At 45.9% G+C, this 26,279-nt stretch overlaps 2 protein-coding genes across 8 annotated transcripts in view; both read left to right on the top strand.

The window, feature by feature from the left end:
* Positions 1-26,279, top strand: part of LOC147684688 (hydroxyacylglutathione hydrolase, mitochondrial) — a 699,222-nt gene that overhangs the window by 393,932 nt on the left and 279,011 nt on the right. The gene's annotated exons all lie outside the window — the stretch shown is intronic.
* Positions 793-2,970, top strand: LOC147684690 (t-SNARE domain-containing protein 1-like). Its single transcript, XM_086942384.1, has 2 exons — positions 793-1,594; positions 1,896-2,970. Exons 1-2 carry the CDS (start codon positions 1,056-1,058, stop codon positions 1,915-1,917), a joined length of 561 nt encoding a protein of 186 aa, XP_086798510.1. The 5' UTR covers positions 793-1,055; the 3' UTR covers positions 1,918-2,970.

Genomic DNA, 26,279 nt, shown 5'->3' with positions numbered 1-26,279 from the left:
TTGTTGATGGTATTGTCTGGGATAAAGTTTCATTCGATATCCATGATCCAGCGGAAATTTTGAACGTTCCATATGTCTTCCGCGTTCCCTTGGGAGATGTGGTCTTGCCCGACATCCATTATGATGACCGGGATGTTTATGCCGTTCATACGTTATTCTCTGATTTAAAATATTATGCTGCATTTCACACTGAAGATTTGTATTTAAATTCGGCAAATTACGCAGATTTATTTTGTTATCAGTATTATGGTCAGCATTTCTTATCCAAACAAAAACACAGAGACCCTTTTTTAATTATACTCAATGGGAGCATTGCCCAGCACCATTACTGGGAAGTTTGATGACCCAACAAAGTACATTTGTATATTTTTCGGGTTGCAATCTATCCCACCCACTGTTATATTTTTATAAATTGAAGATGCCGCCCCAATCTAAGTTTATGTTACCCCAATTGAACTAGTTTACTTCATGTCCTTCAGGAAGGATTTGTCCATGAAGGGTTATGAGCATTGGAAAGACACAATTGTTTTAAAATCCATTTGGGGTACTAAAGATTGGCAAGTGCAGGGCAGAGAAGCTTTGCATCGTGCTTGTTTGATACCGTCTAAAATTTTCTTTTTAAATGACACCATACAGCAGACCACTTGTTTGGGTTTAGCAGTGACCAAAAATCTAAAAATTCCCACCATTCCATCATTAGCTGCGTATGATACATGGCGCAAACATACCAACTATACATTTGAAGTCTTAGAGGTCTTATTTCAAAATGGCACACTAACCTTTTCCGATATTGGACCAGATGCATCATGCAAAGAAATAGCGATTCCTTATTATCGATAATTAAGGAATCGCAAATAAGGACTCACTAATAGCTATGCATGATGAGGATAGCAAAAAATAAAGATTCGCTCAAAATCGCTAAATACAATAGCGATTCCATGTTAAAGAATCGCTATCGTGAAAAATCACCATTTTCGCATTTTGCGATCCCGCTAATTGCGATATCGCAAATAGCGGGACCGTGAAAACTACAGAGTCGCATTGGGAGCAGGCTGATGACATCACAACCAGGAAGTCAATCAGCCCATGCTGCCACCTGTGCAGAGAGGAACAGAGAGGCAGAAGCTGAGTGCTGGGAGAGAGAGCAGGAAAAACAAACTGTAGTTTGCTTACAGGTGGAGACAGCCAAAATGTCCCAAACAGCTACAGAGGAGGGTGCAGTGGCCAGGAAGAGAAAAATCAAGTTCAGTGAGAGTGAACTTGAGCACCTCATTGAGGAGGTGGCAAACAACCATGAGAAGCTATTTGGAAAGCTCTCCCTTCAAGTACCAGAGGCTGAAAAAAGAAGGATATGGAACCAGATTAAAAACAAGGTCAATGCTGTGGGGGTCGCACATCGCAGCATAGATGATTTAAAGAAACGCTGGTACGACCTGCGTAGCCGTGCCAAGGAGCGGATAGCGGAAAGGCTGAAGGAGGCGAAGGGGACCGGAGGAGGAAGCCCAACAGTCCCAGACAACACAGCCCAGGAGGACATGGTTGAGGGCACAATCGAGCCTGAAGCAGTGGTGGGAGTAACGCAGCAGCACACAAGGTAAGATGCATGAAAATCAACATATCAATGTACATACTGATAGTGTCCACAATTAAATCAACCTGCAAACTCACATTAAAAATAGTCCATTCCACATTTTACATAGGGACACCAATGCATCATGGGACCTGTAGTCTGTAGAACCCAATTGCCTGTCAGAATCCAACGTAGTAAGCCCAAATGCTACCAAAAAGCAGTACAGTCATTGATGAGAGACAGTGAAAGCATAAATGTATAGATTTTTAATGTTGCTCAACTAATGCAACAACATAAAATAACATTGCACTGTTTCACATCACAGATGCAGCCGAACTAAACACTGATGACAGTGATAGTGGAGACAGCACACAGGTCATCCAAGAGGCTGCCATGTCAAAACCTGTGACACCACCACCCAAATCCAAGGCACCAGCAAAACGCAGGGCCACAGTTACACCACTGCAGCCAATGGAGTCAGAACAGGAACCAGTTACTGCTCCTGGGACAAGCCGTCCAAGTGCAAGCCACACAACTACACCGCAGGCACATGTCCGTCCAAGAACAAGACGCAGGCCAAGGACCCATACCTGGGCACAGGAGGCAGGTACTCCCAATGAGTGGGGTGGCGTGGAGTCACAGATGGTGCGGGTGCAGCGCCTACAAGCGAGGCATATGGGAGCCATCAACTTGCAGATGACGAAAATGAACAAAAACTTATCGGTAATGGCCGAGAGTGTGAGGGAGCTCACTACTGCACTAGTGGGAGCAAACAGACAATCAAACAACACACTGCAGGAGGTGGCACGTGTGATGCAGGAGGGACACACCACACTGAGGAGGAGGCATCACCAGTTTGTGACCTGCATGGGTGGCTATACCAGGTCCAACAACAAGATTTGCGCCAGCATGGCACAGCTGTCACGTCGGTCGATGGAAATGCAGATTGATATGGGCCATTGCTGTGGGGATGTGTCTAAGGCACTCGGCCAAATTACCACTGCCGTTGAACTGATGCAGTCTAGCACTGGTGGTCAGGGCAATGTTACAGGGGAAGAGGGTAGTGAGGCATCCAGCCTAAGCATCATAACTGCGCCAGTCACCATTGTCAGGAGGAGCAGTAGCCGTAGACAAACACCTCCCTCTGTATCCGGGAATGCAGATGCAGGAGAAAGACATTTGGGTGTGAGAGGGAGGAGGTGCTAAACATTTCCAGAAGGGTGTAATTTATCATGGTGACGTAACCATGTCCTTAACATTCTTTGTGACTGCATTTCAAGTCCTTTGTGTGTCTCTTGTGTCCTTCAGTGCATGCAGTTAATGTGCTAATGGCCACCAGCACTGTTCAATTTTACACCCCTACCGCCTGACGTGGTAATAAATAGTTTATCTTCAAATGCAATTGAGTGTTGTGTGTCATCATTACATACCTTAGAAATAATGCTGGGTGATGTCTGTACGTTTTCTTTGCTGAACTCCCAAGATGTGCCCGGCGTGGGTGTGCTGGGGGCTTGTTGCCCTCTGTGTCGGATTCCTCAATGGGGATACCTCTCCTTGTTGCTATGTTGTGCAACATGGCACATGCTGCAATTATCCTGCAGCATGTTTCCGGTTGGTACAGCATTGCTCCTCCAGTTTTATGCAGGATGCGAAAGTGACTCTTGAGCAAATCAAATGTCCTTTATATTACATTACGTGTCCTGATGTGGGCTGCATTGTACCTCTGTTGTTGTGGGCTGGCTGGGTTCAGGTATGGAGTCAAGATGTAATGCCTCACCGCGTATGCACTGTCACCTACAGAGTTACAAACAATATGTTAGTGTCAGCTATGCATTGCCATTACATTATTCAGTGATGAGTATTGTATTACATTTACCTAGCAGGTGTCCATCGCCAAAATCACCCCTGAGCAGACGTGTGTGCAAGCCACTATGGCGGAAGATGTATGAATCGTGAGTGCTCCCAGGGTATTGTGCTAAGAGGTCAGTGATGATGTTTTTAGCATTGCACACTGCTTGGACATTTATTGAGTGATATGCTTTCCAGTTGCGGAAGATATACTCATTTACGGCAGGGGGACATATGGCTACGTGGGTGGAATCTATACATCCGATCACGTGTGGAAACTGGGCAACTTGGTAGAAGTCCTGTTTTGTTTGGCTCAATTCCTGTTGGGTTGTGGGGAAGGTGATGTGGTTGTTGATCAAAGACATCATGGCAGCCAGGAAGGATTTGAAGATCCGCGAGAGGGAGCTCTGTGATACCCCTCCGGCTTCTGCCACTATATCCTGGAAGCTACCTGACGTAAGCAGGTGCAGGCAACATAGCACCTGGACATGAGTTGCTATTGCCTGGCTCCTACGTGTTTGGCGCTGCAATAGTGGGTCCAATTCATCTATTAAGTATAGAATCATTGCTGCATTCATCCTGTACTTGTCATATATTTGCTCACAACAAAGTGATGCGCAGGCGGAAGATTCTCTCCTGGATTCTCCTTCTTGCCTGGCCTGCTGCAAGTATACTCCTCGCAAAAATGTAGAGTCCAGCCATTGTGGGAGGCCACTATGGCCTCATGGGTCTGTTTAAATCGACCTCAGATGTATGACAGGTGAGTTAAAAAAAAAATGTTACCTCCTGATTGCGATTCCCTTTAAACTGCTCTCGCAAAATTGCGATTTTTGTTATTATCGCTATTAGCGATTTTCCATGAATCGCGTTTGCGATTATTTAGCGATTTCGCAAAATCCAATTTGCGAAATCGCAAAATATTTCGCTGTATCCTTGGGTTCTCGCTAATTACGATTCGCTAAGGGGGTTCTACCTGGTTTCTGCGATTAATTTAGCGAATTCGCATTTTTGATTTTGCGAATTCACATTTTTTAATTTTTTCACTTCATGAATGGATTTTCATTTTTTAGCGATCGCAATTGCTATTTCGCACCTATTGCGATCGCTATTTTGGTTGATGCATCTGGCTGATTGATCCTTTGGGATGCTAGTATGGCCGACAACCTCAAATGCATGTCAACTACGTTTTCTGAATACTACAAAGGTTTTTACACAGAGTAGATCTGATCCAAGTTTCCCGCATTAGCCTACGGTCGCCACATATTCCGTGGTTAAATGATGTCAGCAATGGTTGGACCATTCTACACTGTCATCTGTGAAACAACACCTTTCTCAGTTATCAAGTGATATGATTTGAATGATTTTCTTTTAGGTTCGAAGGCCTCTTGAACAAATAGTTTTATTTATTCTGCATATAATGAAATTTGGAAACTGTCTCAAATGGAAGCTGCATTGCGCCTCAGTTAAATTGACCTGGCTAATTTGGAAAAAGACCTTGCAGTTGTCGATAACCGCCTTAATACATTATCTTCCAGTCTATATACTTTGGATAATATTGTTTCTTCTGTCATTGACATTGTTCAACATGAATCAGTTACGTTCTGCGATGAAGTTTGCTTGGACGTTGCAACCACTCAAAAATGGATAAGTGCCATGGTATTATATGAAAGCTTCTGAAATGTTTTTACTGTTTAATTTGACTGATAAACAGAAATTAAGGTCCATGAAAGATGCCATATACACACTGTTACATATTAAACAATTAGAACAGTTACCGTTTTCGGTAGCTCAGATTGAGTCAGCTGTGTGGTTAATACGTAGGGTTATTTCACAGCCTACAGCTGTGTGGTTAATACGTAGGGTTATTTCACAGCCTATCTCACTTTTTCAGTTCACAGCAAGCATGAAAAATTATCTAATTGATAGATATGGACCCTTGGCAATACCTTTATTCACGAATTGTGGTCTTTACCTTTTGCTTACAGATATCAACATGTGAAAAAAGAAGTTTTCCTTACAGGGGAGGATTGTGATTCCACAGTATGACATTCCCTAGTCTGTAAACAGGTTAAGCTACACGGAGCCTGTAACGTTTCAGCCCTTAATCTAGCTTGTATTTTTTAAAGGTACCTCTGTCCTGGCTATTATTCCCGTATTAGTTTTCCTTTCTAATGCTAGTTAACTTTTTTTGAATAACCATGATTGCTGCGGTTTGGGACCTAGTAACGGTTTCTCAGCGAGTTACATGTTGCAGCGATGTCCTTTTTTTCCACCCCCGTATGGGATTGTAGACAGTTCTCTTTGGCCTTCCATTCCAACTTTGAAAACAGATTACAATAAACTAAGCAGACTCAAAGCGCTGTTGTTTCAACAAGAAGTGGCTCTCAACTCTGCTTGAGAGACCCTCGAATTGCAGGTGGCAAGAACCCCAAGCAAGATAATCTCCCACTCCATTCTGGAGAATTAATACACCAAATATTTAATGCGTCTAATACAGAGGGCCTTGCTCACTTTTTTTTAAACTTGTGGGATCCTGCCTTGTTTCTTCCTTTCAGACTATATTTGGAGTAATTCTGGGTTTTATTCATTCTATTTTGTCCAGTGCCTTCAGAGGGTTCCCCTGGTGTTCCTGTGGTCTGCGGTGTGTCGGTTCTCCTATTAATTCTTCGCAATGGATTCTCGATCTGTGGCACTGCTAAACTCGGTCCAGTTGCGACTGTACCGTGATTGAATGCGGCAGCTCTTTGGTTATATGCCAGGGGAACATTTTGCCATCAATTACTGGCTGACCTTTTGCTATGCCTACTTCACCTGTGTGCAACCTGTGTTTCACTGCCTCCGATGCCCTTTTCAATGAGCCATGGATTTCTGCTTGTCCAATACCACACATGCTTCCCTGGATTACGATCTGCTAATGGGTCCATTAAAGGCCCATGACCGGGTATGTTCCAGGGGTATGCGTTGGGTGTGGGATCCTCTGCTAGGACCAACAGCAGACTTGAGTACCTGTGCTCTCTCGCAGCTCCAAATTGACTGCGGTTTCATCAAAGTTAACGTAGGTTGCCCTGAGATACTCCTAATGGCTTCTGGATATGTGTGCTCGTTCGACCTGCTAAACTGGATGGCATGCATTTTATCGATGGAAGGAATGGACAACGTCCTGGAGTTCATGGCATTCCGCTTTACCAGCAGCATTTTTTAAGTTGATTACTAACTATGAATGGTTAGCAATGTTTGAGCATCCAATTGGCAACATTTTGGAACATTAAACTCTGTAAGTACTAAAAAACTTTTTTGTTTTGTTTGTTGTTTGCCCCCAAAATTACATGAATTGGCCTACAACAAAGACGCTGTGCCTCTGCTTACCTCAGATTTTTGTTTCTTTCTAATGGCTAATGCCCTGGCCAAGGAGAGGGTGTCACGTGGCCCATGATCGATTTTCACTAACTTAGCAAGAGCTTGTTTCAGCTTGCCTGCTGCTTTGCACACGTTACTACACTTCTTTATTTTTTTTCAATATTCTCAAAGACTCTTTTTACATGAGAACTCATTGCTGTGTTTGCTCTCTGCATGTTCCTGGGATTTTGACTAATCATTATGTGCAAGGTCGAACATGAATGCCCCTTGTTATTTTGTTCTGGCCAGTCCTTACCCCTTAGACAAAACATACTGATGCAGCTGTTGTTTGGACAGTGTACTTGGGTTTTTAGTAGGTTGAACGAAAAGGTAACGCACACTTGGAGAGGGACCTTTCCTGGTAGAAGTGCACCCATGATGTACACCTACGATCTGTAGGCCAAGTTATGGGGTCTGTGACAAAGCCCAGAGATCTTTTATTATATAATAATACTTCTTTTTAGCAAAGGGAGGGAGGTTCGGTAGTATAATCTTTTCTTCGTTATCTTTTTATGATGACATCTCCCTTCGTGATTTGTGGACTGCCTGCTATGCTGGCAATATTTGCACTATGCATCTCCTGCTTGTTGTGGCACGTGTACTGCATGTTAGGGCACGTTAGTTAAAATAAATATTTTAAACTGTTCGTGTCTCCGTCAGATCTTATTGTGAACGAGTACAAGAGAGTGAGCAAAAAGGTGAATCTTGTTACAGCAATTCCTGAGAGAACTGGGAGTGTTGTGTTCTGGGGTGTTTAATCACTTTTTTCTCTGGGAGTGAGTAGGAGAGCAAGTGAGACACTAAAGCTAGTTGGTCCTGGTTTGTGGGTACTAAGGTGGTGGGAAGACTCAGTCCGTATACACCAAGGTCCCATTTCCTGCGCATAGTTCTGTATTTGTGTAGAATCCCTGCAACACTTCCTAGGAGAGTGGGTGATATGTGGTGCCACCTTATTTATGTACTGTGGCGGTGTCTGTTTGCACTAGCGATTGCTTAATCCTGGGATAGAATGCTTGTAGAGCAAGGTATACTGCTCTTAATTCGAGCAGATTGATGTGCAGGCGGCGATGTGAAGGAGGCCATTTGCTGCTGACCTGAAGGTTCTTGAGGAAAGCTCACCGCTCGTCCAGGGCAGGCATCTGTTGTAATTACCAGCAGAGATGACTAAGGAAGAAACAGGATACCTGCAGAGAAATTGTTTGGGTGAGTCTACCAGTCGAGCGACTTGATCGTGAATACTGTGACGTGAATGACGTCTTCCAACGTTTCTGTCGCTGAGACCATTGGGCATCCAATGCTTCCTGAAGTTGATGCATGTGGAGCTGGCAGTACAGTAGGAGGTGTATGCATGAGGACATCATACCCAATAGAGACTTTTAGAGGTGAACTTAAAGTGACCTTATTTTTTGTACTAAGCTTGCCAAAGACATCAACTTCCGTTTCCTTTCGATGGTCTGATATGCCATATTGAGGTCTGTGTCTAGTATGGCTCCTAGTAAGAATATTCGCTGCAATGACTGGAGGATTGATTTGTCCGAGTTGAGGGTGAGTCTGCGATCGTTGAAGAGGTGTAAGCAGGCTCTGTTGGATGCCTTTGCAGACTGGTTTCCATGTGCTTTCACCAACCAGTCGTCAAGATATGGGAAAACCTGATGTTTCTGCGGTCTGAGGTAAGCTGGGATGGGTACCAGGCATTTTGTAAGAATGCGGTGGACAAATTTTGACCAAATGGTAACAACCGGAACTTAAAGTGGCTGCAGGCTACTGTGAATCTGAGGAACGTTCTGGGTTTGGGCTGGATGGGTACATGAAAGTAGGCATCTTGAAGGTCCAGGGATAACTTGTAATCTCCCTTGTGGAGGAGCTGCAATATGTCTTGGAGTGTAATCAGGCTAAAGGATTTTTTCTTGAGATATTTGTTGAGGTCCCTCACATCGAGAATTGAGCTCCACTTCTTTGACTGTTTTGCGGATTAAGAAGAAACTTGAGCAGAAACCTTTCCTTTTCTGGGAACGGGAAACTCTCTCTGTCGCCCCCTTTAGCAGCATTGTTTAGACCTTTGATCTGAGGATCGGTAAATTCTTCTGGCTGTAAGGATGAGGTGGTGTTGAGGGAGAGGTTTATATAAATTCCATTAGTTGTCCAAATTGAACAAGGTCTAGGAACCATTGATCCGTTGTGATGTGTCTCCAACACTGGACATGTTTGGTGAACCTTGCTGGCACTGTGGGGGGGGAATAAAAAGGGGAGTAGCTGGCGCCTAATGAAAGTCATTGTCTTCGATTGGTGTCCTTGCCCTGCCTTCCGAACATTCCTCTGAGGGGAGCGTGGTGATATGCAGCTGACGGTGGTTGCCGCTGCTGATGTTGTAAGCGGAATTGTTGATTATTGGAGGAATATGTTGGTTAACGGTATTGCTGATATCCTCCATGAAAGGAAGGCTGGCCTCTTCCTTGGGGCGCCCTGAAAAGGCACCTTTTTATACTGTAATGTTCCCAACGATTTGGCAGTGTCAGTGTCCATTTTTATGGTTTGTAGAGCCTCATCATGTGCTTTCCAAACAAAGCTTCTCCATCGTATGGCAGATCTAATATTTTTGTTTGGACTTCTGGCTGGAAATTGGTCACCTTCAGCCATCCCTGACTGCATAGAACCGCTGTGCCATTGAGCTGCTGAAAGCCTGTGGAGGCAATATCCATGGCACAGTCGATTATCTCGGAGGAGGAACGCTGACCTTCCAGCAATACTTTCTTTTCTTCCTCTCTAATATGTTCAGGAAGATGGTTCATATATGAGGCTATATCTGACCACATTTGTCGGTCATAGCAGCCAAGGAGGGCTAGAGAACTTGCAGCTCCTACTGTCAGGGCTGGCATGGACAAAAAACATTTGCTGAAGTTAAGGCACCTACCATTCATGTACGGAGGCACTCCAAGGGAGGGGGGGGGGGTGGGGGGTGGGGGGGGGGGGGCGGAAGGATTACCTGATCTCTTGTGCCACTGGGAGATGACTGAGGCTGGTTTAAGTTGGCCCTTGAGGAAAGCATGTGCATCCTCCGGGGCCTTATACTTTTGGTTCAGTTTGGGCAATATGGCTGGTACTGGTGCCGGGTTGAGCGTAATCTTTAGGCCCTGACTCCATACTTAATCAATTATGTGCATGGCTTTGACTGTTTTGTGTAAGGGTAACCTTAACATCATACAGGAAACAATACTGCTGCGTGGCAGGCATAGGTAGGTCAAAGCGATTGGCTGCCCTCTCTAAGAGGCTTTAAAAACCTCCTACATCCTCTGGAGGTGGGTCAATAATCGTAGTTGCTGGAGATGCTATTGACGGCAGAACATAGTCGTCCCATTCATCATGGTGATCTGGAAGCACACCTTCTCTGTCTTGGTCAGATTAAGTTGGATCATGCAAGGGCATCTGTGCACTGTTGTAGGAAGAAGCAGAGTCACAGTTTATTGAGGAGTGCGCAGCTCAGAAGCCACAGAAGCTGGAGCATGGTAGATCACATAACCTCGTTGGTATTCCTGAGAGTGGTGATAGTCTTGCAAGTAGTAGTACTGTTCTCCAGTATTGGGGTGTCTTTCATAGATTTACATGCCTGAATCATTCCCCGTCATCAGCGTGGGAATCCCACGGTACATAAAAAAGCAATAATATGCCGTAATAACATAGAAAAAATCTGGTAATAACCAACCAGGAAGTAAAGTAGCCCAAGCTACAGGAGAAAAAACTTCCACACTCATGACTATCCTAGTCATTTTGTATAGCCCAAACTGCAGCCAATCAGGCGACAGCACCCACCAGAAAGTTCTCCCCAGAGGCTCAGGCTCTCAGATTTTCTACCGCACGTCATGTGAAGGGAGTCTCCCTGAGATCTGCTCAGTACTTCTCTTTTTTTCTTCAAGAATCTGGATTTGAAGATGTCTTTATCTAAGAAATCTTTATTTAGGCCTTTTGACTCTTGTGGTAAGCTCCGGCTTTTCAAAGAAGATCCCCACAAGAAGTGCATTTACTGCCTGTACCCTGACCATCAGGTAAAGGACTGCAAGATATGTAGGACCTTCCCTCAGAAGACCCTCCGGGACAGAGAGGGCTGCTTGCTTTTGTGGCTACAAAAGCTCAAGGATCAAGATAATCCTGCTTCTGAGGTAGGCAGTGTTGCCTCCGGGTCTACTGCAGCTTCTAGGAAGAGAGCTGCTGAAGAGGAATTAACTTTTCCTGGGGCCAAGATTGTAAATAAGCAACAATTTTCTAAGGGGTCTGAGAGGCCTTCCACTTCTAAGGCTACTCCCCCTACTAAGAGCAAACTTGTGCCATCCACAACCCCGAGAAGAACAACCAAAAATGTACCTCAAAAGACAACTTCTGAGAAGACTTCACCTCAGGAAAAAGTCCCTGTCGTCGACGACGCCGTTGTCGACTCCTTCGTCGACGCAACATCTACGTCTACAGTAACTTACTCTTCGTCTAAGCCTGAGATGATAATGTCGACAGCATCTTCTCCGTCGACGATGGTCTATGTCTCTGTCTGGCTTATCTCGTTGGCGAGATAATCTTCATCTGCCATCATCAGCGTCCCTTCGGCCGCCAAGCTGAAGAAGATTCCGTCGACGATAGCTTCGTCGACGCCACCGTCGACGGTTGCTCCATCGTCGTCGACGAACATCCCGTCATCGACGAGTTTGTCGACGACTCCTGCACCGTCGACTACTCCATCGTCGACAAAGACACCGTCATCGAAGAAACCTTCCTCGTCGGTGAAGACAACTCAATTGTCGACGACGACCTTATCATCGTCCGTATTCAAGCCCCCGTCAACGAGCCCGTCGATGGAGCCTCCGTCGACGCCGCAACTGTCTGCATGTACCACCATGCAGGTTTGGTCACCGTCTACGGCTTTCACGTCAACACCAAAGCCATCCTTGCTTGAGAGACGCGGTTCTGTTCTAGAACCTTTATCTCCTCTACGCCTGTCACCTCAAACAGTACCCCTACAGGTCCCTGACAAGTTGCTGGACTCCGAGGATAGTGAGGAGGATTCTGACCTGGATGATATGTTTGGGACAGCTGCAAGTCCTCCGGAATTGCACATCAAATACCAAGAAGAGGACGATCAAGAAGGCCAACCTTCGCCTGAGCGTGTAACATCACCCGTTACTAATGTCCCCTCAGCTCAGATGCCAGTAGCATTGCTAACAAATCTACAGCACATGCTAAATCACTATTACAGGCGTTTTCCACCGTCTGAGTCAGCGGACTCTGTGCCTCCTACACCTGTGGTGCAAATGTCCATATCTGATTTAAGGTCTCCAAGATCTCCTCCACCTGTAGCTTCCCATCAGCCTGAAGAACACCAATCTTCTGACGAAGAAGAGAGAGAAGAAGGTGAAGTAGAGGACAGATCCTTGATGTCGGAGTGAGACGATTATCAGGTCCAAACACCTTCTCCTTCACCTCCGGTTACCGCTGATTCACCTCCAGTAGATGTTAGAGGATTCCATCTTCTTATGGAAAGAGCTACAAAACACTTCCATATTGACATGGAGACTACACAGCAGGAATGCTTCCTCTCTGATTTCAAGGACCAGCCAAGGAAGCAGGTTAAGTCAATACCTATTATTGATTTCATCTGGAAAGAGGGAATTAAGGTAATGTTCACTCCTGCATCTATCCCTCCAGTACTGCCGAGGATAGATAAGGCTCCTGAAAAGTCCCCAGCTTGCCTTTTGGACACCCGAAATTGGATTCGGTGATCATACAGGCGGCACAGAAGCGATCTAGAAATCCTTCCTTTCCAATCGCAGCCCCACCGGATAGAGACGGTAGGCGTCTTGATACAATTGGGAAGCATGTGTCTACAATGGCAGCAACTACAGTCCGGGCTGCCAACTCATTAGCCATTCTGGGCAGATATGACCGGCAAATGTGGTCTGACATCTCGCCATATATCAACATGCTTCCAGAGCCCTCCAAGGCAGAAGCTCTGAAAATACTGCAGGAGGATGAGAGAATCTCGGCTGAGATGATTGACTCTGCAGTTGATGTGGCTTCGACTGGATTCAGACAGTTAGCAGTAGCTGCTGTCTTGCGCAGGCAAGGCTGGCTAAGAGCGACTTTGTTCCGCCAGGAGGTACAAGCTAAGGTATTAGACATGCCTTACGACGGGGAATTTTTGTTTGGCCCCAAGTAGAGGAAGCCTTGCAGACCATCAAGAAGAACACGGAGACAGCCAAGTCCCTTGGCACCTTACTTTCAGAAGCCGCCCTTTCGATGTGCGAGAGGACGTGGATCGTACTCTACTAGAGGAGGTTATAATCAGCAATCCTCCTACAGGCAAGGGAATCAACGTTACCAAACCCAACGTTACCAGTCTTACGGCCAGCGCAATACTAATTATTCCCAAAACAAAAGAAAGCCTGCCTACCGCGGAACGGATAAAAGACAATGAGTTTCATCACCTGCCACCGCTACTGTCGCAGTCTCACATAAAAATTGGAAGAAAGATCTCCAAATTCTACTCAAAATGATCCTCACTAACTTCAGACAGGTGGGTCTTGGACATTGTGGCCAAGGGACATGCCCTCAAATTCGAAAGGTTTCCTCCAAATGTTCCCCCCAGGGGCCCACCTCCAGCTCATCTCAAAGAGTTGTTTTCCCAGATCAATTTGATGTTAAAAAAAGGAGCAATCTAAAAAGTCCCTCAGGTTCAGAGAGGAGCAGGATTCTACTCCAGATTCTTTCTAATAAAGAAGAAGTCTGGGGAATGGCATCTAAATTCTGGATCTTCGTGCTCTCAGCAAGTACTTGAGAAAGCGTTTTAGATGCTATCACTCCAAGAAAATTTGCATCTTCTTTCGGCGGGAGAATACCTGGCCACCTTGGACCTCCAAGATGCGTATTTCCACATCCCCATTTTACCCCGTCACAGGAAGTTCCTGCGTTTCAGGGTGGCTGGCAGGGATTTTCAGTTTCCCCTTTGGGCTGCATTTAACTTCTAATTCCATGTACAAAGCAATATTATTGGGGGCAAACTTAACACCAGAGGGATTTATGTTTAAATTTGGAAGTCACAAATTTTTCAAAAAAATTAAACTTAAAATGGCACAATCATGGGCTAAAAATTGGTATAACATAAGGAAAAAAATAGGCTTGTCATATTATTCTACGTACTGTACAATTTGGGACTCACCCGGCCTACCACCATTCTTGAAAGACAAGCTATCAAATATCATAAAACAAGCAGGTATTACGAGGTGGGGTCAACTGCTAATAGACAGGAAATTAATAGACTGGAACGAATTACAAGAACTTGTAGGAACAGAAATATCTAGATTTAAATATATCCAACTAGACAGCTGGGTGAGATCACAGAGCCGCATAGACACGAACATTGGGAAAATTAGCGCACTAGAACAAATGCTGGTAGAGCGACCCAGTGGAGGGAAAGAAGTAGCTACCTGGTACTGGCAGATGCTAGAAGAAAATGATGGGGAATTTAAATTACCAGATGAGTTATGGGGATCAGTGATCAGCACTCCATGTGATGAGAAATGGCAACAATCTTGCGGCTTACTGTACAAAACGGTAAAACCCGCATGGTTAAGACGTAACCATCTATTTTCAATTCACCACGCATACATAACACCATTAAAACGGTCTAAATTCCTACCAGACAAAAAATGTAATAAATGTAACATGGTAGGTGCCAATGACATACATATGTTCCTAGAATGCCCAGATCTTTCGAATTTTTCGTAAGAGGTGAAGAATACTTTAAATTCTATTCTACATACATCTTTGTCAATTACTCTTCCACTTGTCATCTTTGGAATAGAAGACAATATTACGGGCAAGGAGAAATCTTTCCTTTTCTATGCGATTTTATTGGCGAGAAGACAGATCTGTATCCAGTGGATAGAAAAAACTCCCCCTTTACACTCTCAATGGCTTTCATCTTTATATGAAACATCTAAAATGGACCTCAAAAGAACTGCTAGTAAACGTAATTTGGCTTTTTGGGATCTCTTAATTAACTGGAGGTGAACCCGGGTCCGATGATTATGCCATTAATGCTCCTGGACCAGGGCTAGCTTAGAATCGATTTGGTCCTACAGGTTGAAAAATACCTAGATGGAGCTAAATGTACTCTCTCTCTGGTTTTGGGAAACGTCTGCCATCGGAAAATCAAATCACGTCTCTAAGTCGTGCAAGGTGGTTGGTATGACCCTTGTCGGAAAGGGAAGGCAAATGAGGAAAAAAAAAAAAAAAAGAACTCAACCTGCAATGGCTGCAGGTCTCCGGCTCATTCGAAGATCTCATCCGAATCACCCCTCGCATCCGAGGTGCTCTTCTCTGGGGAATTCAAAAGAGAAATTTACAGCAGGGTTGCACGTTCCTCCAAGACGCACCAAACTTCACAATCACCACGGACGCATCCCTCGAAGGTTGGGGAGCACATCTTCAAGGGCTGACGGTCAGCGGGAGGTGGAGCCCTCAACAAAAGGTCTGGCACATCAATCTATTGGAGCGAAGCGCCATTTTCCTAGCCCTCAAGTCCTTTCGCGCAATCGTTCAAGGGGCCACAGTATTGGTTCGCACAGACAATACTACAAGCATGCATTATTTAAACAAACAGGGAGGAACAAGGTCGGCTCTTCTGTCTCAGGAAGCCCAAGAAATATGGGCATGGGCAATACGACACAGAATCAATCTTTTGGCGGTCCATGTACCGGGAACGGCAAACATTCTTGCAGACACTCTCAGCAGGACAACCGTGTCCACCCACGAATGGGAACTTCATCAACCAACGGTAGATCAGATTTTTCAACAGTGGAGCCATCCAGATCTAGACCTCTTTGCGACCAAGAACAGCAAATGCCTGTTCTTTGCAAGCTGGCATCCCCGCAAGGACTCTTAGGGGAATGCGTTTTCGATCAACTGGTCTCAAATATATGCTTACGCCTTTCCTCTGATACCGTTGGTTCCCAGAGTTCTCCCGAAGATGAAAAAAGAACCATGTCGCCTGATTCTCATTGCCCCCAGGTGGCTTCGCCAATACTGGTTCACCGAGCTCCTTCTCCTATCGGAGTGCGAACCAATTCAGTTTTGACCAATAACTGATCTCCTCTCCATCCAGGATGGTCAGATTTACCATCCAGACCCGGCTTCTCTAAAATTAGCGACTTGGCGCCTGAGTACCTTGAATTCGCCCATCTGAATATCTCTGCAGATTGCAAGGAGGTACTAGCCAAAGCAAGAGCACCTGCTACAATAAAACCATACAGACTTAAATGGAAGAGATTCTGTATCTGGTGTCACTCGGCTGGGATTCATCCTTTTCAAGCAAGGCCAGATCAGATATTGCCTTTTTTCTTAAATCTGGCAAAATCGGGATTATCTCACGCAACTCTAAAAGTTTTCCTAGCAGCCATTTCAAGGTATAGTCAGGATGGGTTCACTTCACTTTACTCTTCAAGAATAATACAGCAATTCTTTAAAGGACTTTTCAGAATGTTTCCTCCGGTACGTCATCCACCGCCATCGTGGCATCTAAATATAGTGTTAGCGCAGCTCATGCGCCACCCTTTTGAACCAATTCACAGAGTGGATTTAAAATTTTGTTCATGGAAAGTATTGCTTTTGTTGGCTTTGACTTTATCTAGAAGAGTCAGTGATGTCCAGGCTTTCACGGTCCATCCACCTTTCTTGCAGTTCATGTCTAATTCTGTAGTGCTCTGCACGAACCCAAAATTCATGCCTAAGGTGCCTTCGGACTTTCACCTGAACAAGCCAGGCATCTTAAGGACATTTTTTCCTAACTCACAATCCCCTGAGGAAAGGGCATTGCATACACTAGACATCAAGAGGTGTTTAAAGTTCTATTTACAAAGGACCTCTACAATACGCAAATTTGATCAATCGTTTGTCGCTTATGGAAAAATTCGACAATGTCATGCAGTGTCTAAACAAACAATAGCCAGATGGATCTCTGCAGCTATTGACTTTTGCCATATACAATCAGGAAGACCTTTGCAGGCTGCTCCAAGGGCTCACACTACGAGAGCCATGTTTTCCTCGACTGCTCTTTTCGCTGGGATTCCTCTTCAGCACGTCTGCAGAGCAGCAACCTGGGCCAGCAGGCATACTTTCACCAAGCACTATTGTTTGGATGCAGCCAGTGAGACAGATGCTTCAGTGGGTGAAGCAATTCTGTGTAATCTTTTCAGATAAAGTGAGCCTCTGTTTCCCTCCTCCTCTTACTACTTTTCAGACGCTTATTCATGCTGAATATTATGTACATTCTCATGTAACTGCAAATTTTCATGCTTAGAAATGAGACATTTATTACATGATTATGTGTTTTCCATATGTACAAACTGATGCTACAAATAGCGTCTTCCAAGCATGGATGTACTCTGATTCAGGCATGTGAATCTATGAAAGACACCACAATACTGGAGAAGAACAATAGTTACTTACCTGTAATCGGTGGTTCTCCAGTATTGGTGTCTTTCATAGATTCACATGCAACCCGCCCACCTCCCCTCAGAGGCTCATAGGCTAGATTGGTTTACCATCACTCCTGTGCGAGAAAATCTGAGAGCCTGAGCCTCTTGGGAGAACTTTCTGGTGGGTGCTGTCGCCTGATTGGCTGCAGTTTGGGCTATACAAAATGACTAGGATAGTCATGAGTGTGGAAGTTTTTTCTCCTGTAGCTTGGGCTACTTTACTTCCTGGTTGGTTATTACCAGGTTTTTTCTATGTTATTATGGCATATTATTGCTTTTTTATGTACCGTGGGACTCCCCCTCCAACGACGGGGAATGATTCAGGCATGTGAATCTATGAAAGACACCAATACTGGAGAACCACAGATTACAGGTAAGTAACTATTGTTCTTCATAATATTCTCCTTTATTCGAGTAATCTTGATATTTTACATGATGCTCAGAGGAGCTCTGAGCTGCTCTGTAAAGGCTGTCCTCCTCAGAGTCTTCCTGATCCAGGAGGTGAGATGGGAGCAGCCAGCACACCTTACTTTGAAAGGTAAGGGATGGCGTTATCTTTTATTTAAACTTCTGTACTTGAGTCGTCAGCGAGGTCGTTGAATAGGAAAGAGGCAATGATGGTCTCTTGATTGTCGACGGTGGTATCTTCGACAGGGTAGGTTCTGTAGAGGGCATCCGTGGGGAGAGGAGACGCCATTCATTGCTGCGTCATCGACGGTCACACCTTCAATGGAGGGTCTGCTGTCGACGATAGTAACAAATTTACCGTCTACGGAACTGGTGCTGAAGCAGTCGACGACTACAATGCACCATTGAAGATGCTGAGGAGGGTGTTGTCGATGTGTTTGTCAATGGAAACACCTGACGGCTTTTTGAAGACATGCTGTACCACAGAAGGAGGTGTTGAGGGCTCTGAAGTAGACTTCTAAAGCTGTTTTGAAGACAAGTCTGGCTTTTTTTCCTCCTTTCTAGGTAGAGGAAAGAAACGTTTGTGAGGCGACTCGGGGCTTCTGTGTTTTTGGACACCCTCAAACGACTTTTTGGACGCCTCTTTTAGAGGTTCCTGAAAGGAATGAGGTAATGGATCCTCTCTAGCTCTTTTAACAGGCGTTTTAGTAGAGGACATAAAGGAGGTGTTGCATTCTGCCTCAGAGAGAGTTGTCTTTGGATTTGAGTTTCTGCTGCCAGTGAAAGAGACTTCCTTCTCTAGCCTTTAAAGTCTTATTAGAAAAGGTGCAACATACCTTACAGTCCCTTGTTTTGTGCTCCGGATAGAGACAGTTTATAAAGTCTTTGAGGGTCATCAATGTGAAACCTCTTCTTACAAGTGCCACAGGATCTGAAGAACCCCTTTTTTGGTGTCTCTGGCATGGTGAAAGCCAGTTTGAAGCACCAAAGACCTAGTGCAGGTAGCTGTGGAAAACCACTAATGTAGAGCAATATCACTGTAAAAATCTTTTATTTTTTATAAAAAGGACAGTGATCTGTTATTAAACAATAGCCTTAAGCCTCTATGTCTATTGTGACATTGCTTTTATAAGATACTGAGGTCTCCCATCTGACAACTGGGAACAATTCAAGTATATGAATCTATGAAAGTTCGAATACTGGAGTCATTTTTAGTGGTTCACATGACGTTTTTATAGGGCTTCAGTGTTTTTACTGACAAATGAGGAAATTGTTCTACCTTTTTTCACTGTTAAAACGTGAGATCAGAAAGACTCCAAATGGCCTATGTGACCTGTGTGTGGTTTGCTTCCCAGAATCCCACATGGGAAAAAAGTGACAATACTGCAAAATAATATTCACAAGAACATAAATGGACTGAAACTGGAGTCCCCTGAAAGGAAAATGCCTTAAAATGAAAGAATTACTGAGAGGCGCACAGTAAGCAAGGGTGAGAATGACACTGGAAGGAACTCCTTACTCTGTGGAACAGTTCTCAACTTCCAAGGACTCGCAAAGGGAAATGCAAGGAATGGAGGCAAGCCAAGAAGTACCATTATTCTGGACACTCCCGGAACTTCAACAGTTTCAATGATGGTGAGCGTTACCACTATCAAATGTTCAGCGTCTGATGCAACGTAAATCACAGCATCTTTTCTGACGAGGCAACATTCACCTTAAAGAACTCTTTTGAAGGAGATACATGCATTGATATCAAGTCATTCGTTGTCAAAACGTTTAATATTGAAGTCATTAAATGATGACCGAAGTTTCCAAGATGACTTAGACGTTGGGTACCTCACTATCCTGATCAAAGTGTCCTCCAAGAAAATAATCATCAGTCCATGTAATACCATCTGTGGATACACTTAAAAAAGCTTTTCAGACGCTTCAAATCCTGGCCAAGAGCTATTCATGATTATATCAAGATAGACAGTAGTCTCTCTTCCACTGAGTAATTCTACTCCTATTTTGTCACCTTTACTGCAAGTGATGTTCTGTAAAATCCTGTAGTGCCAAAAAGTGCCAGATCCGCTTATAATTACAGATGTTGAGCCCACACCAAGGCTCGAACACTGGTCCCCTGCTCCAGAGTCGGCCCCAGCTCCAGAGTCTGCAGCTCTGACCGCTGCTCCACAGTTCTCTATCCATGCTTGTTCTTTTAACTTCAGTTGGGAGCACTTCACTTCTCATGCTCGCTAACAGAGCAATACTGTCCCGCCCTTACTACATAGTGCCTTTGTAATGATGAGTGTGGGGGAGTCTCATGCTCATTACAGCTGAATGAGTCATGCCTTTCGCCTTCCTATGCCTTGTTATCCAGTATTATGGGTATCTTTCATAGATTCACATGCCTGAATCATTCCCCGTCGTCGGGGTGGGAGTCCCCGGTATATAAAATAGTAATGTCCTAAAGACATATATATATACTAATAGGCCAGAGGCCTCACATTAGTAACCTATCTGAGTCCTTTTGTAAAAAGGACCAAACGTTGGCCGGGAGCCAATCAGCTACTACCACCCTCTAGAACCTTCCTGGCAGGAGCCCTAGTCCCTCAGATTTTCTACCGCACGTCGTGCTAAGGGAGTCTCCACTGAGCTCTGCTCAGGTTTCTGGTTTCTTCTGGATTTTATCCATATTTTCTCTTGCTGTTTACTCTTGTGAAGGAGGGCTAGAGTCTACTATGTCTACCACTCCTAAAAAAGGGCTTTTTAGACCTTGCGCCTCTTGTAAGAAGCTGAGACTGCATGTAGATGACAAACATGAAGACCGCCTCTACTGTCTCTACCCTGACCATTCTGCCATTCTGCCAAGGACTGTAAGGTCTGTCGCACTTTCTCTATCAAGACTCTTAAAGACAGAGAGGGACGCCTGCTTCTGTGGCTTCAGAGACTGAAGGACAAGGATCAAGCAGTCTCCTCAGGTGAGAGCGAGTGTTCCTTTAGGAGCTCACACTCCTCTTCTAAAAGGCAGAGACAGACTTCTCCAGGTCCGTCTAATATGCCTCCTCAAAAGAAGACGCCTTAGTCTTCAGAGGGCCGTCCAAAGACCATGGCAGTGAAGACTTCTCTTAAGGAAACTACATTAAAAAAGCCTGTGCTAGTGTCTTCTGCCATGCCTGTGACAGCGTCGACAGTCACCATATCTACGTCGACAGCGTCTGCCTTCACTGCCTTGACGACATCTACTTCAACTTCGTCGTCGTCTGGTAGGTCTATTCCATCTGTTATTCCTGTCAAAAGACCGTCGACTACGCCTCCGTCGTCGACAGCTCCTTCGTCGTCGACGAAAGTCCCTTCGACGTCGACGACCACCTCGTCGACGAGGCCATCGACGGCGAAGCCATCGACGTCGACACCAGCGTCGATGAAGCCGTCGACACCAGCGTCGACTAAGCCGTCGACAACAAGACCATCGACGAAGGCGTCGACGACAGTACCGTCGACGAAGACACCAACACTGCCGTCGACGCCGATACCGTCTACGACATCGTCGTCGAAGACAACAGAGAAGGGTGCGGTGGCCGTCAGTTTCTCACCGTCGACAGAAGGCTCTCCCAAGATAAAGTGTATTTATACACACTTCAAAATGTCAACGCATACGCTGATGCCAGAAGCGACGTCTCCTAGCAGAATCCAACCACTGCCGCCGGCCAATCTACTGGAGACTGAGTACTATGATGATGGAGCCATGTTCCCAGTGGCAACAAGCCCATCACAACTACTTGTTAAGGTGCATGAGAGTTCAGACAATGAAGACATGGATCAGGAAGACATTCCTTATCAAGAGGAATATCATTCTCTTCCTCCTTCACAGCCTAAGGTGAGCCTCCCGGCTTCAATTGTCACGGACCTCCAATTCCTTATAGCGGACTACAAACAGTGGTTCCCACCTGCTCCGCCACCTCCAGTGGTGCCACCTCAAGCTGTATCATCTGCCCCTCCACCTCGCCATAAACCACCTCCACTGGTTATTACCCCAGATCCTGTGTCTCTGCCTCCGCAGCAATCTTCGGACGAAGAGGAAGCAGTGGAAGAGGAAGAGGAGGGTCAACAAGAAGAGGGCGAGAGGACGAGTGGGACGAATACGTCATCTCACATCCAGCTTCCCCAGACCAAGCACAGGCGGACTCCCCTCCCGAGGACATCGGGGGGTTTCACAATATTATAGAACGTGCAGCAGCGAGGTTCAAAATAGAAATGACCACACAACCTCAGGACTGCTTCTTATACGACTTTAAGGAGCCATTCAAAAAGACGGTCCGGTCAATCCCGATTATTGAACACATCTGGGATCAGGGATTAAAGATAATGCAAAACCCCTCATCTCTACTTCCAGTGCCGGCTAGACTTGATAAGAAATACAAGGCCCCGGACAAGGCACCGCATGTCTTACAGGCCATACTAAACCGGACTCTGTGATCACACACGGAAATCCAACAATCTGGCTGCCGCACTGACTGCGCCTCCGGACAAGGAAGGCCGTAAACTTGATAACATCGGTAAGAGGTTCTCCTCGATGTCGGCCATTAACGTCAGAGCAGCGAACTCGCTTGCGCTCCTGGGACGCTACAATCGCCAGATGTGAGCAGATGTGGCACCATACCTAGGCTCTCTGCCAGAGGAGCAGAAAGAAGAAGTCAAGAAAATCCTCCTTGAGGGAGAGCGGTCCGCCTCGGAGATTAGTGATGTGGCGATGGATATCGCCTCAACAGGATTTCGCCAGCTGGCGGGGGCGGCCGTCCTTAGGCGCCAAGGCTGGCTGAAAGCTACATCTTTCCGACCGGAAGTCCAAGCCAAGGTACTGGATATGCCGTTCGATGGCGAGCTTCTCTTCGGGAAGCATATCGACGAGATGCTTCAGGGTATCAAGAAAGATACAGAGACCCCAAGATCCCTGGGAACACTACAGTACAAGAATACTTCCTTTCGAGGCTCCAGAAGAAGAGGCCAACAAACAAGAGGTGGATACCAGGGGTACAAATCCACCTACGGCTCGTCCCAACAATACAAGCCTCAATACCAACAGAGGCAACAACAAGGCCAGTCCTCTTACAATAAGTCCACCTTTCGAGGGAGAGGAGGAAAGAAAGATCCCCCCAGAAGACAGTGACTTCTTTCTAATACAGGCCTCCGCTTCTTCTCCATGTTACGTAGTTGGAGGAAAAATTTCCAACTTCTTCCACAATTGGCAAAAAATAACTACGGATCATTGGCTTCTCCAACTGGTTCGGTTCGGGCATATTCTGGAGTTTGTGGACACTCCTCCTTCGAACCCTCCATGTCCCATGCCACACAAGAATCTTCATCTTCTTCAAGCGGAACTCTCACTAATGCTTCAAAAAGGAGCTGTAGAGAGAGTTCCCAGAGGTCAGAGGGGGAAAGGATTCTACTCACGGTTCTTCGTGATACGGAAAAAGGAGAAGAAATGGAGACCTATACTGGATCTAAGGAACCTCAACACATACCTCAAAAAACAATCCTTCAGGATGGTATCCATTCAAGAGGTGTTACAACTCCTCAATTCCAGGGATTTCATGGTGTCCTTAGACCTCCAGGATGCCTATTTCCACATACTCATCCACAAAAGTCACCGCCAATTCTTAAGATTCACTGTGGCGGGCAGACATTACCAGTTCAGAGTGTTGCCTTTCGGCCTAAAGTCGGCGCCACACATTTTTACAAAATGCCTATCTCCAGTGGCAGCCTACCTTCGCCAACAGCATCACCAGGTATTCCCCTACCTTGACGATTGGCTCATCAAGTATCCTACTCTAGAAGGTGTGAACAGGTCTTCCAACACCTGTCTTCAGCTCTTCGAGAGTCTAGGACTTACACTCAATCAGGGAAAGTCAGTACTACAGCCCTCTCAACACCTCACTTTCCTGGGAGCGATTCTGGACACACATCAAGAGAAGGCCTTTCCATCTCTGCAACGTCAGGCCAAACTGAGGTCGCTGGCAGCAAACATTCAGCTCAAAAAGACCATCAAGGTGCGACTTTTCAAGTCACTGCTAGGAATGCTGTCCTCCAACATCCTCCTGATTCCACACTGCCGCCTTCGTATGCGTCCCTTACAGGAGGCACTATCAGCCCAGTGGATTCAAAGTACGGGATCCTTCGACGATCGACTCAGAATCACCCCGTTCATGGTGAACGCCCTACACTGGTGGCTTCAAATAAAAAACCTGAACCAAGGCCTTCCATTCCTGCTTCCGGTCTCCCCACACGTGATAACAGATGCATCGTTGGAAGGATGGGGTGCGTTCCTGCTGGAACTTCAGATACATGGTCAGCGGTTGCCAGCACAGAAACTGCTCCACATCAATCTGTTAGAACTGAGGGCAGTATACCTGGCTCTTCGAGCTTTCCTGCCCAGAATCAGGAACTCCCCAGTGCTTGTGAGGACGGACAACACCACCACAATGCACTACTTAAACAAGCAAGGGGGAACTCGATCCATGACGCTGTCTCAAGAATCGCAGCAAATTTGGAAGTGGCTACTCCAACACAACATCTCGCTGAGGGCGGAGTACGTCCCAGGAGCAGACAACACCCTGGCGGACTCTCTAAGCAGGCAACGTTCCATCTGCCATGAGTGGGAGCTCGACCAACATGCCCTCGACACAGTGTTCTCCAGATGTAGCAGACCTCCCCTGGATCTGTTTGCGACAAAGATCAACGCAAAATGCCAACATTACGCAAGCAGGCTTCCCCAGAAAGGGTCTCTCGGGGATGCATTTTCGATGACATGGTGCAACGTCTATGCCTACGCTTGTCCACCATTTCCCCAGATCCCCAGGGTCCTTCGGAAACTGAAAGCAGAGCATTGCACTTTGATCCTGGTAGCCCCAGCGTGGCCACACCAACACTGGTTTACAGAACTCCACCTTCTATCGCTGGAGCCTCGATTCCTTTCAGGCCTTACCCGCATCTCCTCACCATGAACCAGGGGCAAGTCCAGCATCCAGATCTGACATCTCTCAGATTATCGGCTTGGTTCCTGAGTTCAGAGAGTTCCAGGACCTAGATATCCCTCAGGACTGCAGGGTTGTCCTAGCCCGGGCCCGGGCTGACAGTACCAATAAGACATATTCCCTTAAGTGGAAGAGATTCTGTTTATGGTGTAAAGCTAACCAACTGCACCCGTTCTCGTCATCTCCGGCACAACTGCTGCCCTACCTGCTTCACCTAGCCAACTTGGGACTGGCCCATGCCTCAATCAAAGTCCATCTGGCGGCCATATCTCAATTCAGACGCTCTTCGTCTGGTGCTTCGCTATGGTCCAATAGACTGATCAAGCAGTTTCTAAAAGGCTTATTCAGGACTTATCCTCCAGCGAGGCCTTTACCACCTACATGGCAGCTCACTCTTGTCCTGGCACAGTTGATGAAGCACCCCTTCGAGCCGATACATAAAGCGGATCTCAAATACTTGTCATGGAAAACAGCTCTCTTGCTGGATCTCACGTCAGTAAGGAGGGTGAGTGAGCTACAGGCCTTCTGTATTCAGGACCCGTTCCTTCAGTTTAAACAGGACAGAGTCATTCTACGGACTAACCCCAAATTCATACCTAAGGTTCCGTCTGCTTTTCATCTGAATGAACCTATTGTCCTGAGATCTTTCTTCCCTAATCCATCCTCTACAGCAGAAAGATCTCTACATTCCTTAGATCTGAAGAGATGTCTGAAATTCTACCTTCATAGAACAGAACAATTTCGCAAATCCAACCAATTGTCCATTGCCTTCAGCAGGCCCAGGAAGGGCCTGCCATTGACAAAGCAGAGCATTTCTAGATGGATCTCTGCAGCTATCGCCTTCTGCCACCAACAGGCGGGTCATCCTCTGCCAGCCAAGGTTCGGGCTCATTCCACTATAGCTGTTTCCACCTCCTTGGCGCTCTTTTCTGGGGTGCCCATTGTCGACATTTGCAGAGCGGCGACATGGAAAACTCCACATACGTTCACCAAGCACTACTGCTTGGATTCTGAACTTATGAAGGATGCAGCAGTGGGACAGGCGGTGCTCCATCATCTATTCCATTAGAGGTGAGCCTTCTTCCTTTCATCCCACCTTTCCAGTTTTACTGATTGCACATTTCTTATCTTGCTACTGTTTGCAGTTTCTTTTGTTGCACTGATAAGTTATTATCAGGTGTCTTACATACTATATTATGCGAAATGTGCTGCCTACTACTTGCTACTCTGATTCAGGCATGTGAATCTATGAAAGATACCCATAATACTGGATAAGAAATGCGTTACTTACCTGTAACTGCAGTTATCCAGTATTGGTATCTTTCATAGATTCACATGCAACCCACCCGCCTCCCCTGGAATGGCTCACCTTGGTTCTCTCAGTAGGTACTACCTAGCACGGTGCTTACGAAAATCTGAGGGACTAGGGCTCCTTCCAGGAAGGTTCTAGAGGGTGGTAGTAGCTGATTGGCTCCTGGCCAAAGTTTGGTGTTTTTTACAAAAGGACTCCGGTTACTAATGTGAGGC

The sequence above is a fragment of the Lissotriton vulgaris genome, chromosome 10 (assembly GCF_964263255.1).
Source record: "Lissotriton vulgaris chromosome 10, aLisVul1.2, whole genome shotgun sequence".
Lineage (NCBI taxonomy): Eukaryota > Metazoa > Chordata > Amphibia > Caudata > Salamandridae > Lissotriton > Lissotriton vulgaris.
The sequence above is the reverse complement of the archived record's forward strand: the minus strand, read 5'-3'. Positions and strand labels throughout refer to the sequence as shown.

Bases quoted from the DNA above. Each gene is read 5' to 3' on its own strand.
- LOC147684690 (XM_086942384.1), top strand. From the start codon at position 1,056: ATGACATCACAACCAGGAAGTCAATCAGCCCATGCTGCCACCTGTGCA. The intron at 1,595-1,895 runs GTAAGATGCATG...TTCACATCACAG, and splicing joins GTAACGCAGCAGCACACAAG to ATGCAGCCGAACTAAACACT.